Source organism: Athene noctua, chromosome 3 (genome assembly GCF_965140245.1).
Source record: "Athene noctua chromosome 3, bAthNoc1.hap1.1, whole genome shotgun sequence".
Classification (NCBI taxonomy): Eukaryota; Metazoa; Chordata; class Aves; order Strigiformes; family Strigidae; genus Athene; species Athene noctua.
In genome coordinates, this window is record NC_134039.1 from 71,550,706 (window position 1) to 71,565,441 (window position 14,736).

Consider the following 14,736-nt stretch of genomic DNA (forward strand, 5'->3'; position numbering starts at 1 on the left):
TTTTGTTTTCATGATACAGGAAATAGTGCCATTCAAAAGCATTTCAGTACACCCTGCTGGCAGCTTAAAACAGAATCAACAAAACTACATGTAACTTTAACTTTGCTAACATACACCTATCAGGCATCATACTTTTTCTTCCACTGCTATGGAAAATATAATCACTAATGTGATCACTGCCCTATTTCTTTCATGCCCTGCTTAATGTACAGATTGATTTGCATTCCAGAAACAGGGGGGGGGGGAAATTTTTTTTAAATTAAGACTGTCAGAGTCACTTCAAGACCAAAGCCTTGAAGAGTTAAAAAATGGCTTTACCATGAACTTGCTAGGAGATTTTAGGCAAATTATGAAGTTTTTCTTCATCTGTTTTGCTGTCTACAAGACAGAAATGTAATAAATGTTGTTTCTATATCAAGGCAAACTTGCAACATAACTTTAAATTGGGAAGTAATAATACTACAACTTACCACTACTGTACTCAACACCTGAGTAGGATTTGTCACAGTTCCATAAAGCATGTCAGGAGACCTCAATGTTTAGGATTAGAAAGTAGAGGAAGACAGACTACACTGTCCTGATATATTTATTCGGTAAGTAACTTAACAGATAATGCTCCTAAATCTTTCTCAACAACAAATAAATTAAAAGAAATACACATGAAGGCAGAAATCTGAGGAACACAAAATAAGAATTGACAAAACTCAAGCTAAAGTACATCTTGTAAAGGAAGCAAAAAGAAATAAGGAAAGGGTTCTTCAACTAAAGAGGACATGTAAAGAACAATTGTGGCCACTATACATACTAAGTGAATGGCTTTCCCTTAAATATCTATGAGGGTTATTCAAGTGCTTTCTCATAGAGCAAGGTTAGGAAGAATTGCTAGTAAAAAAGAGGTTGAGAATTAAAAAAACAAGACAAGCTTGATTATCACAAAGACTGAAATAGTAAGAATGAGACAAAATATAACAGATGACATGCAAGCTGACCTGGTAACTGGACTCTCAATTCTATTTTCCAAAGAATAGAGTTAAAATCAAATCAATTTCAAGAGTGGAGTGAAATGAGTAGTTCTGGAATAATGTTAAAAGCCTTCTACTTCTAGAACAACTGCTTTCATTTTAAAATCTTAAAGTTTCTTATAGTTAGATGCATACTGGCATTTATTTTAGTAAAAATTTTGGCTCTGTACTACTTGTACAATATTTTATTTCCGGACAGTATGTCACTACATGTTTTACTGGCTATGCTGCAAGAATATTTTAATATTTTTACATCCTTAGCTTTCTAACTGTTTCCTAAAAGTAATGATTGTGAGCATGATTGTATTTTGACTAGTTCTTAAAACTTGGTCATTATTATGTTACACTTTTATTTCTGAGGAAACAATGCTAAATCAATCACGTTTATTAATGTATTCCACATCAACAGATATTAATCTCTTTTCAAGTTAATTTTATGCTGAACAAAACTTAATATGCTTACATAGGCTACAATATTAGAGTCAAAGATTGTTAACTTACAAATCAAATCGCAGATTCTCTCTTTCTTCAAAGAAGTAGTCCATTATAAATTTTCTTACAAAATCTGGATTTAAAGTATTATCAATTACTTCTGTTCTTCCAAACTGTAAAAGAAAAGTGTAAGTTTAAGCCACATGATATAATAAAATATAATTAAGTAGACTGCCAATACCAGCAATATGTGAGATATAAGAGACCCTGTAAAAATTTTCTCTTAAACAGATACCATGAAAGAAAATGACTGTGTTCACATGACTAGATCAGTTATCTGTGGATGAAGGTAGACTGTCAGAACACCTCACATTTCAATACAAAGAATGGTGCACACCCTGTATTGTATGATCTAAACTTTATAAACATCAGCTTCCACAGCCAATCAGAATCCACAAAAATTTGTAGAAGAAATTCAGTAACACAAAAATCCACCGTTTCCTCAAAAAAACAGAAACAACAAGCAAAAGTTTGCATATATTGCTTATTTCAGATGGCTTTAAATGTTAGGGAATGTAGTCATTTCATTAGAATTGTGTGATTTTTGTATTATCCAGCTCCTATTTCACCTCAGTTCAGCTCCCTCTTCATCTTTGCTCTCCCTGAGCTTTCTGCAAAACGCCTTTTCTTTCTTGGTATTTACAGGAAGAGCCTCAGTTCTCATTAAACTGAAAATATTTTCATTTAGAAAAAAAACCCAAACTTTTGATTGACTTCAGTTTGTATACATCACAGATATAAATGACTGATCATATCAGTGTGATAATTTTGTTCTTGTTTTAGCTGTTCAAGATACTCAGAAAACAAACCAAAAAAGAACGAGTTATTACTGAAATGAGCATTTCATTTTGTCCTACACATGGAGCGTATCAAGACACATTTGAATATAGCCTACTGAAAAGCTTTTTGACAGACAGATCATTAAGGAGTCCTCAAAACTGCAATTTGGGACTAGAGACTTTAGAATGACTCAAAGACTGCCAACCTCTTCATTGACAAGACTTAACTAAATCAATAAATACAGATAAAGAAAGAATAAACCTTCTTGTAACTGAAAGTTTTTGAGATGTATTTCTTAAAAATGTTTTCACATCATGGATGTGAATCTCACCACTGTAAACTGCACAGAGCCCTCAGCCTCCAACAGAAGCCTCCCTATCCCAGCCCCTGCATACTTAACATATATGTGGTATAAAGGGACAGAGCCTACTCCACTGTCTCTTCCTCTCAAAACTAAACAATTTCCTTTCATTGTTTGATTCTTATTAAAATAAAATGGTAAAGAACTCCAGCCACATTCTTTGAGTGCTTTAAAGAAACTCCATTACTGTCAGCAACTCTTTTTTTCTCCTTTGAATGACTATGCATGCATGCATTCAAACTGCAGAGGACAGAGTCCGAGCACCGTTCACTCACACAGGTCATCTGGAGAAGTGGGCCTGTATCTAAGAGGATGACTGCTTTGCAAAAAAGCAACTATACATCCATAGGTTTCAGGTACAATAAAATGTTCAACAAAAGTTAACACGTTTTTAAGACACAACTCTGTAAAGTCTCAGGAAAAGGAAAAATCCTCAGAAGTGACACAGTGGTGATTTGTGTCTTTACAGAGTGGGCTAGAATCCTTTTAGGTACCTTAACTTTCACTATGCTGTGAGATGTTCAATTGGGACAGTTTTATTTCGAGATCTCCACATCTAGCACTTCCTATAAAATACAAAGAATCAAAACTATCTTCCCAATAAATGACACCATCTCCATATAAAAAGGCAAAGAATTTTTAGCGTTTAGTGTCAATTAGCATAGTCCTTTGCCAAGATCTTACATCATTTCTTAAAACCTAGGTGGAGTGATTCCCTGGTCTCATAGGAACCTTGATATCCCTTGCAAGAAGGCTTCTGAACATGTCCTAAGGCACAAATTGTTCAGAAAGTAAGTTAACTCATTAGCAATCACTGTAGAAATTCAGCTCTCCTAAGCCAAAGCAACAGCTATAAGGGGGTAAGCATTATACAGACATGGGCAGGAGAAATCTCCAGAAGCTCTCCAGAATGATGAAGATACTGGATATTCAAAATCCCTGAGACTCTTGAGAGGACTAGCACAGGATGCATATGATCCTGGAAAGAGATAAGAACATGAACAAATAGTTTGATCCTTACTGTTTGTTTTGGATGGAAAAAAGTCAGTCTCTTGAGAAATGATTTAAGGTATTCTCTGAAACACTGGGATAAAGTTGACAGAGTGCTGTAAAAAACACTCTCTTGAACCAACACTTGTGACTACCACGGCCAAGGATTAATCAATGAGAAATGACAGCAGTGGTTAGAAAGTTGGCATTTCTATGGGAATAAATATGGCTGGAATACTTAACTGGGCTAACAGGCCTTTCTTTCCCCTCTGAACAGTAGTGTTCAAATTTTACCTACATGCAAAGACTCCAATCAGTTTCCAGGCCAAATAAATCTCAGTGTTTAGAAATGAAATCTTCCCCTGTCAGCTGCATGCTTTGTAACATTCAATAATATGGGAGCCATGAAAAACTGAAAGCTGGATGGCTGATAAAATGAAATATGTAGCAATATCTAAGCATTTAGTACTGTTTGAAGGTATGCACTGAAAATGAGAAGCTAGTCTCTGACACAAGGCAGTAAACAGCCGTTCATCAGACCAGAGTTGAGAAATGAAAACAATGGGGTCATAAGGACCATCCATTTTGCAGTTCTCCACAGGAATACCTCCCATCTGCATATTTTTTTCCTCTCGAGTGTCCTACTTCTTCCATTTGCACTCTTACAGCAAGCTGTCCAAATTCTCTCAAAAACTAGAATCAGCTGCATAAAGAGGAGATTTACCCTTAGTACTGAAATGTGATAAACACTGACCTGTTCCAGAAGCAAATGAGTCTGGGCCTTCAAAAAGAAGATCCAAGGATTACTGCATTGTAACTGATAAAGCTACCAGAGACACAACAAGTAAGTAAAGATGACATTAAGTTCTTGTAGTCCTTCATGCTATGTCCAGCAGAATCAGACAGGCATACACAAAGATATCCATGAAAACATATCCCAGCCTATGCAGATTCTAGTAGCGAATTGTCCTAGGAGACTCCTTAATCACCAGGCAGGAAAAGAAAGGTTACTGAAGTTCTTTAAATCGTCAGATTAGGACAAGCTTGAAGGAGAGTAGGAGGATCTTCAATCATGTAGGACCTACACTTCCATATACATGGAAGACACAGAACAAAGAACACAGGGACACGTAGCCTAACAAAGTTTACTTTCTGCTGCCAAAGTTATCGTCTAAATGGAAAGGCGCAAACTCAAAATAACTAAGTGAGCTCAGAGGACAACTTGTCAAAAGAGTTCATTTAGAGGCACTAATACCTATCCTGGTAAACCTCTGGCTTGACATCTTCATAAACAGATCATTTTCTGATCCTTCGTGAAACTGTGAAGGCAGTCAACACAACAGGAGGATATACTTGACTTTGGAAAAGCCATTCAGAGGCAAATAAAACTAATGGCTAAGGAGAACAGGCAAGAATCATAGAATACTTGAGGTTGGAAGCAACCTCAAGAGATGGTCCAGTTCCACCTTCCTGCCTATAAGCAGGATCAGTTACAGTAGATTGCCCAGTCAGGTTTTGAGTATGTCCAGGGACAGAGACTCCACAACCTCTCTGGGCAACCTCTGCCAGTATAAGATCACCTTCACAGTAAAAAGCCTTTTTTCTTATGTTTAAATAGAATTTTCTGTATTTCAATTTGTACCCACTGACTCATGTCCTTCCACTGGATAGAGCTGAGAATAGTCCATCTCTGCCTTCTTTACTGCCTCATATCAGGTGTTTATAAACATGGATAAAATGTAAGTCTTCTCCAGCCTGAACAAACCCAGCTCTCTCAGCCTCTCCTCATATGAAAGATGATCCAATCCCTTTAAAATCTTAGTGGCCCTTTGCCAGACCCACTCTAGTAGATCCAGTTTTTTCTCATACAGGGGAGCTCAGCACCGGACACAGCACTCTGATTATGGTTTCACTGGTGCTGAAGGCAAGGATCCCCCCCTTGACCTGTTGGCAACACTGTCCCTAATACAGCACAGGACGTTGGGTTTGCACGCTCAAAAAACCTCACCATTTCACTCAGAGGGAAGGTACTAAGGGACTAGGGGCGCTATGTCTACAAATGCATGAAAAAGCAAGATACAGGCACATAGCTAGGTAAAAAAAGCACTGTTTCCCTTTGTTCCTACATACCATAAAATGACTGTGACTGGAGGGGGATACAGACACTCACCTCAGACAAAAAACCCAGCTTATCTATACAGTCTTGTGGACTCTATCACAAAGTTCAACAAAGACAAATTCGAAGTCCTGTACCAGTACTGGAGACTGAGTGGTGGGGTATGAGCTGTGCAAAAAAGGTCCTGGTGCAGCCAAGACGGTTTAACAACACATAGGGTAGTATTAGGGTCAGCACAACCTGCAGATCAAAGGCAACAATTATCCCCCTCTATTCAACACATGTGGGGTTCCACCTGGAAAACTGGGTACAGTTTGGGGCTCTAAATACAACTGAATCAACAGCCTGGAGGCAATTCAGTTAAATGGACCCTAAAAAACTTAATCAATCCGCAGGCTGGAGCACACAACTTGAAGAAAAGCCGATAGAGCTCCATTTATTCAGCTTGTAGAAGAGGTTTAGGGAAGATCTATTTCCACTACCATCCTCCACTACCTAAACAGCATTATAGAAGATGGGGCCAGACAGAGAGCACAACAAAAAGACAAGATGCGATAGTCAAAAGTTGCAACAAGAGAAATTATGAAGGGATATAGGGAAACACTCTTCCAGGATGAGTAAGCACTGGATTGACTTGCCCAGAGAGTTGTTCAGTCTCTGCCATTACAGAATTTCAAACCTTAGCTGGGAAAGGCCCTGAGCAACCTTGCCTAACTTTGAAGATGGCTTTGCATGGATCTGGAGGATGAACCAGACACAGCAAAAGATTAGGATGCTGGATAACAGAAAGGTTCCTTTCACCTAAATTATTCCATGACTATGTCGCATTTCATATCTCGGGTTTTTAAGTTTTATTATTCCATTAGAAATAGAACTATGTATGAATTTGAAGGAAAAGTTACTTCAGAAGGAAAAAAAAAAGTTATAGAATGGCAGCTGAAAGTAATTTTTAATTTTTTAAAACAGTAAAATATCACAAATTTATAAGTACTTTTAATCTCTTCAAATCTGAAATTTTTTCAGTAAACAATATTTCACTTTATAACCATGCTACACTTGGGAAATCTTTCAGACTTGATTTAAAATGTATGACAGAAGTGTATCAGTAAAAGAAGAGAAATATGCAATATGCTGATGATTAACTCCCACTGAAACCAGGAAAGGCCAAGGGAATTCCCGCTACACTGCCACCTTTATCTCTCATTAGTTATACTGAAATTATTACAAAACTCAAGAGACTGAATTCACTGGCACTGCTAAATTTTCTTTAAATTATTTTAAATTACTTTTTTTAATTGAGGCTTCAATTTTTTGGTCTGTTTACTTTTTTCCAGGGGCTACACAAATGATTCCTTCACATTAAACTAATATAACTAAGTATTTAACTAACAAACTACAATTAAAATTTATCTTATAGATGACATTAAAATGCTGGCCTCTAAAAATCACCAGTCCACACTTTTCAGCTAAACAAAGCATTACCTTTTTAAATCTGTTTTCCCATTTACCTATAGCCTTTTTTAAGCAGAACAGGTTATTTCTATAATCCAGTCATTTATGACTAATAACATAGTTGCTAATTAATTAGTTCTCCACACGGCCTAGTTTCCCCACTGATAGCTGTGTAAAGCTAAAATATTAACATGGCCAACAAGCAAATACCTTTAGAAATGTCATTCAGGAGAGTAACAGAACCAATTTAACTATTTAAAGTAAAATAAATGTTCAAAGGAAATCAAGAATAGAGTCCCTTTTCTGGATTTCCTGAGATGGACAGTCTGTCACCTGATAATGCAAGTTCTCCTGGTAGAAGGGGATTTTTAAAATTTATTTAGTCATTTGAATTTTTATAACATCTCAAACTAGTGATCCAGCCTAAGGTGCTATGAGGTTAATGAAAAATCATAACCTTCATTTTAACATCAGAGTTATAAAAGACTAGCAAGTTGGGTAAATCCAAAATCAAAGACACAAAGCAATTATTTTAACTGAGGATCTAACACAACCCTCTGCTAATCACCATCTATATGAATTAGTTCTTGCTCCAACTTTATGGTCATGACTGAACTTGAGAATAATATCTAGTAAGCTTTCTTTTCTTGGTGTCTTTGTTTGTTTTTTTGTTTGTTTGTTTTTTTTTAATTTGCAATGTTTTAACACAATTGCAAAGAAGTGTTCCAATAATTAATCACCTCCATTCTGAAAAATAATCTCTTGTTTCTTGCCTGATTTTTATTTCACCTCCTTTTCCATCTTTTGGACATTTCTATACCTTTGTTATACAGAAATATTTTCCATTATGAAATTTATGTTCTTAGTATTGATATTTATAGCTGATTACAAGTATCCTTAATTCACTCCTTTGTTGGGAATACAATTTGATCTTAAGCTTTTCAGTGTAGTTTATGTTATTTAATCTTTTAATAATTCATTACTTTCATCTCTAGTCTGTCATCTTTTAACATCTTTCTTGAAATGTGAACAGTCAGAACCTAGTATTCTCTTACAATTCTAGGAAACTAAAAAACTAAAAAGTGGTTTAAAATATCACTAGGTTCTTGACTTTGATCTAAATGGCTTTTAAAAAGTTACAGGAAGCTCCAGGTAACACTCTCCATTGGAAGCTCACTGCACAAAATGGTATATGAACACACAACAAAAGACATTCCTCAGAGTTGTAATCTAGCTTCACTACGTATGAACAGAAACAATAAGAAACTTGAATTGTGGAGAAAGAAAACCAGTGCCAATAAAAGGAGTCTGTTATAATAATGATTAATTTTCTCAAATAATCAGAATTATAGAGTCTACAAGGAAACAAACAGAAAATTCACAACTGCCAACTCTAGAAAAAGCATAGTCATAATATGTTCTGCAGGGTGTTTGTCCCAAAGGAAAATACTAATTATCAGAAAACCCACAACATTCCTCTAACATGCATGCAGGTACTCATATGAAATCAGTATACTGCATGTACACAAAGGTGATTTCTACACAACCGTTTTAAACTGATGGTCGTACAATCATAAGTATATAAGGGCCAGAAACAATTCCTCATTTTTCTGTGCTTTGGAGTTTTTCCACTAACTGTTTCCTTTGAAAGGAAACATGACTTCCTTGAAAAGATGATATTCTTTTACTCCAACTGTCTTAATTCCTTCAAAACAGTTGAATCTGCCAGAGAAAACTTTCCAGTGAACTGAGTATCAAGCAACAGCAAAATTTATTCTTTCTTCACAGATGGGACAGTATAAGCTTCTTCCATACTCTCCATCATTTCCTTCCTTGTACTGAAACTTTTTTAATTAATATGCTGCAAACTACATTTCTATTTCTATCATGTCTCTCTGCTAAAGGATATATAAATTACTGTTGCAAAGAAACTTTATCGGTACTCTAAAAAATCCTAAATCTAAATCCCAATAAATGTCGATTATAAAACACCTAGCCTTTGCCGTTGTCCTTAATACAGTCTTCGAAATCTACAAATAAGACTCAAAAGCATGTCTTATTATGGTTCAAACAGTAACCAAATTGGTAGATACTGAAGTGAAATACTTTACTAGACACATTATCCACTTTGAACAAAATCAGTCAGATTATCATCAAATCATTTACACAGAAAAACATATTTAAGATCAAGTCCAACTGTAAACCTAACACTGCCATGTCCACCACTAAACCATGTCCCTAAGCACCACATTCACACATCTTTTAATTACCTCCAGGGATGGTGACTCAACCACTTCCCTGGGCAACCTGTTCCAATGCTTGATAACCTTTTCAGTGAAGAAATTTTTCCAAATATCCAATCAAAACCTCCCCTGGCACAATTTGAGGCCATTTCCTCTCGTCCTATCACTTGTTACTTGGGAGAAGAGACCAACAACCACCTCGCTACAACCTCCTTTCAGGTAGTTGTAGAGAGTGATAAGGTCTCCCCTCAGCCTCCTTTTCTCCAGACTAAACACCCCCAGTTCCCTCAGCCGCTCCTCATAAAACTTGTGCTCCAGACCCTTCACCACACTGCCCTTCTTTGGACATGGTCCGGCACCTCAATGTCTTTCTTGTAGTGAGGGGCCCAAAACTGAACACAGTAATCGAGGTGCGATCTCACCAGTCCTGAGTACAGGGGACAATCACTTTCCTAGTCCTGCTGGCCACATATTTCTGATACAAGCCAGGATGCCATTGGCCTTCTTGGCCACCTGGGCACACTGCTGGCTCATATCCATCTGGCTGTCAACCAACACCCCCAAGTCCTTTTCCACCAGGCAGTTTTCCAGCCACTCTTCCCCAAGCCTGTAGTGTTGCACGGGGTTGTTGTGACCCAAGTGAAGGACCCAGCGCTTGGCTTTGTTGAACCTCATACAACTGGCCTCAGCCCATTAATCCAGCCCAACCAGATTACTCTATAGAGCCTTTCCACCCTCGAGCAGGTCAACACTCCCGCCCAACTTGGTGTAATCTGTAAACTTACTGAGGGTGCACTCGATCCCCTCCTCCAGATCACTGATAAAGATATTAAATAGAACTGGCCTTGATACCGAGTCCTGCACCACATCTTTATCTAGTATCTTATGCTAGAAGGAGAGGATATTTGCCTCTTGGAGATCAATTAATGTCCTACATTAATTATAATTAATTATAATTTACTGATTAATTTTTTTATTATGACATTAATTGATTTATTAGTAAGTAGAAAAGAAAACATAATAAACAGTTAATTTGCTGTATGCAAACTCCCTGCAAGGTCTCAACAAGTTCCTATGGACTTGGAAGTCCATGAAGGGAGCCATGCAGTACCATGCATGCCTAAACAATCTGAAGCAGGGACTGAAAAAATAGTTACAAAACTAGTAGATTTTTACAGAATTAAACAGGATAGATACATAAAAGGCAACTATAAAGCCTTGTCAGAACAACATCATTCATACTGAGTAATCGGACAATAAAATGGGATATGAAATTATGCATGAGGGGAAAAGTAACAGCTAATTTAATACAGAAGTTAGGATAGCTGAATAAGCAATGTGAGCACATAAAGGGAGAAGTCTTTCTGTTGATAAACTGTACAGTATAGTGACAGTATTTTTTAAATTTCCTTACAAACTGGTCACCTTTTCTATCTTGGGATTCCACTACAACCTTGCCTAACTGCCTTCTCTCTCAGTTTGACAACTCAAGAAAGATGCTTTTTCTTGTCTCCAGCATATTTACTCCACATTTAAAAAAAAAAAAAGTGTTAACAGAATTAATGAACAGGAAGGCCTGAAGAATGGGAAGCCATGAACAACTTCATGAGACACAACAGAAATTTACTGAGGATATAAAATTATATTTGGCAGCTCATGAAGCTGATGAGCACCAGTGAGAGAACAGACTCACCTCATGATGAGGACCAGTGAGAGAACAGACTCACCTCATGATGAGGACCAGTGAGAGAACAGACTTCCAGACAGGTATACAAATTCAATTTGCATCCAATGCATTCTTACAGTAGACGGATCAGAGGCTCAGAGCCTCGCTCCATAGGCAGTTCCTTAACACTTACCACTGGTGCATATTGCTAGTAAAACTGCAGTTAGTTATTTTTTAAACTGTCTATTATTTATTTAACATTCACCTTTGAAGTGTTCCCTCTTGTTTCCAGAATTAACACCCTCTTCAAAATTAAGACATTCATATTCTCTCAATATATTACTTAAGGCTTCTGTAGATAACAGTAAGTTATACTTAGTCATATTTCAAATGTGTCCTCACAACGTAAGGGGAAGTAAATATTTTAAAACCAAAGTTCAGATTCGGATGATATATTTGTTGCCAGTTGAAAATTGAAATACCTGATGCTCACACTGTAAGTGAAAACAGGGAAACTGATTTGAAAAACAACACCCTATTTAATTGAGAATGAAAGACTCTGATTCTTTGCTGAGGATTTAGTGTGCAAGAATAACACTGGGTGAAAACACTGGAATCTGTATCACAGGCAAACAATAGTCAGTGCCCAGAAAATATCTACCCTTCATTAAATGAAGGGTTTGATTAAACTATTGTATTGAATCCATCTAAATAGCTTAGCCGAAAGGGAAGAAAAGCACACTTCTAGAATAGAGTGCTAGGGAAATTATGAAGATTATGAAATGATATACTGTGTTTATGATCCCCAAGAATTTTCTGCAGTGTTCAAAAAAAAGTAATTAAGGCAAAAGAAGAAAGAGAACTATGCATAAAAGGATATGGAACAGAAACAAGGTAAAACATGTTGCCATGACTGAACACCATTCTTTTAATGTCTACACATATCATCTGGGGCTTATTATTTGTTTCAGTTTTGTTGTCTCCAAACAGGTTCAGGTGGCTTCCACCTTTACAAGCTAGTAAAATATTAAATAAATGTTTAAATGCCACAAAATGGCCCCATACACAGAATTTTGTTGAAAAACACAGTATTAATGCACTGCAGGCACAAAAAGCACAAAAAAGAAGATAGGAGATTCCCCATCTAATGTACAGAACAACTAATCTGCTACCTAACACCTTATTTTATACTACTGGTATAAATATAATACACCACAACACATAAAATGCAATTCTGACTCAGCCCTCTATCATGCCACCCTCTGAATTTTGACTGTCATAACAGCTACTAGGAATGAGATTCTTCTCACTGAACTTTACATCTGACATACTCATAAGTGTAGCTAGCTTTTGATCATCACTTGGATGATAATTTCCAAAGAATGATTCATCTGATCTAATTTAGACATCTAAATTAGGTCTGATGAACTGCCCTCAGGATGTTATCTTTCTCCATTAACTATAAATAGTTTAAACAGTCAACTGAGTTGTAAATACCTATAACTAGACCCTCTCCTGATAGACAAGATAGAGCTAATTATGTCTCAAAAGAAAAGAAAAACAACATAAGACTTTCTAGCAACCACCCCGTCAAAAGTCTGTTTTAACCCCTGTAGTTCCGAAACTGGCATATGATCGCATAACCACATGCCAAAGTGTATCCCTAACCAAGATACTCTCTTATCACTGCGAAGATACAATACAAGCAATAACAGTGCACACTGCCTTGTTTTGTTTTGGTCAAGGAGATAAAATGGCAGAAGACAATGGTTGGACTAAATGATCTTCAAGGTCTTTTCCAACCTAGATGATTCTGTGAAGACAATACAAAGCTATAAGGTGGTGACACACTTCAACCATTACAAACTTGGACCTGTTAAAATCGAGAGCAGATTGAATCTTTCCATCAACACTCTCCTCAACCACCTCAAAACGAGCACATGGAACATTTTCTAGGCAAGACAATGTTATAGTTGTACTATCAGGTCAATTACATTAGAAATGGTTAATACCTATTTTAACAGTTACACCAGAGAAGTATGAAAATTCCACAAAAACTACATAGTAGTATATAGTACATTAGGCAACAATAAAAGCGAGAATTTCTGACAAAATCCTCTTAACCCTACACCAAAAAAGGAAATAAATGCTTTAGTGACTACCAAACTGCACCAAGCCACGTAGTCACCTGAATGCCTGAAGATTCCTCTGTTTTCAGAGTTAGTTATCCAGACATTTAGAACTCTGTGTATGTCCACTACTTCTGCCAATTCAATTAAGATTAGTGAATTCCCATTTAGGGTCTACAAACTTGACAGTTCTTCACACTCCGTCACTCTCTGCCACATCCCGTCAGAGGAATGCAATCCATCAGGTACACTGACAACATGTCTAGTACACAGTTCAGAACAAAAGAGAGCAGCAATTTAACTAAAAACTACAGATGAAATAGGTACGATGTTCCATGTATTGTCCAGTTATATGAGCTTTTCTCCAAGCAGGAGACAAATTCAATTCTCTTATCCCAACAAGACTGAAACCCATATCCACCATGTTTCAGCAAAGCAAAAAACGTGTTTCTCCAGCCAACTGGCAAGGACACCAAATATAAGGAAAGAGGTCTGGTTTCTGTGCCCCTGGTCCCTCTGCTGGAATTTTTACACAGCAGTAATCATATAAAATACCAGTTCTGGAAACATCAGACCTCCTCTCTTTTACAGAGAAAAACGGTAAGATAGTTCAGTCCCCTCTTGGCTCTATTCTTAGAATGCATGGCCACACAGCAGACCGCCTACAGTGAAGAATAGTTCCATCCATCCTCTCTATAAGACAGCTAAGTAGCACATTTTATCAGTAGAAAGATGACCACCCTTCCCCTAACACTGTCAACTCTTTCAAAGAATAACATTAAAGGAGAAAAAACAGATGACTAATCACAGGAAGACAGTTCCAGGCTATAGATGTTGATCCACTGTAGATATCCAATTTAGAGGTACTTAGTTTCTTAAGAAATCTCTCTCCAGTGCTTACACCAATAGGTTAAGAATACATAATTCAACCTATACATAGTACCCTCCCTCCCTTGTTGCCTGGCATGTACTCTATTCAGCAGCACCTAAATTCTCCCAAACACTACACAGGAAAAGTAGATTTCTACCACAACTACAAGCTAGTATTTCTGACACTGACCATCACCACAGTTGAATTCTTCCACAGATCTTGTACTGTTTGAGTGTCTTCCTCTCTTGATATCCACAAACCTTGTCCAGACTGATAGCTAAATTTGATTTCATTTATATCAGGACGCCTGTAAAACAGGAAACTCATGTATTTTCTCTAATTTTGTTTTCCCTTTTGATGGAAATATGCAATACAGATATGGAAATTGAGATTACTGTGACTAGGTTTTAAATGTTTACTGGTACACAAGACTCCTGTTGTTTAGCATGACATTCAAGAGGCTATGACATGCCCTTTTCTGCTAGGGCAAATGACCAGCCTTAAGTATACTCAGAAAGTTTATATATCTATAAATGTGCACCTTACCTCTCTCCATTCTTTGTTTCCAATGGCTTGTGTGTACAAAACACAGACTGTGAAAAGAAAAAAATATT

General features: G+C 36.9%; 1 protein-coding gene across 5 annotated transcripts in view; it reads right to left on the minus strand.

Moving 5' to 3' along the window:
* The window catches only part of CPNE8 (copine 8), a 104,547-nt gene that overhangs the window by 69,471 nt on the left and 20,340 nt on the right, over positions 1–14,736 (minus strand). For 4 of the 5 annotated variants that reach the window (XR_012633435.1, XM_074903274.1, XM_074903275.1 and 1 more), the window contains exons 3-4: positions 14,669–14,715; positions 1,524–1,627 (exon numbers count right to left, since the gene is read on the minus strand). Coding sequence is in view for 4 of the 5 variants with exons in the window: in XM_074903274.1 (XP_074759375.1) it covers positions 1,524–1,627; positions 14,669–14,715 (151 nt within the window). In the remaining variant the exon portion in view is untranslated. The remainder of the gene's footprint in view (positions 1–1,523; positions 1,628–14,668; positions 14,716–14,736) is intronic. The other variant, XM_074903276.1, reaches the window with a different exon arrangement.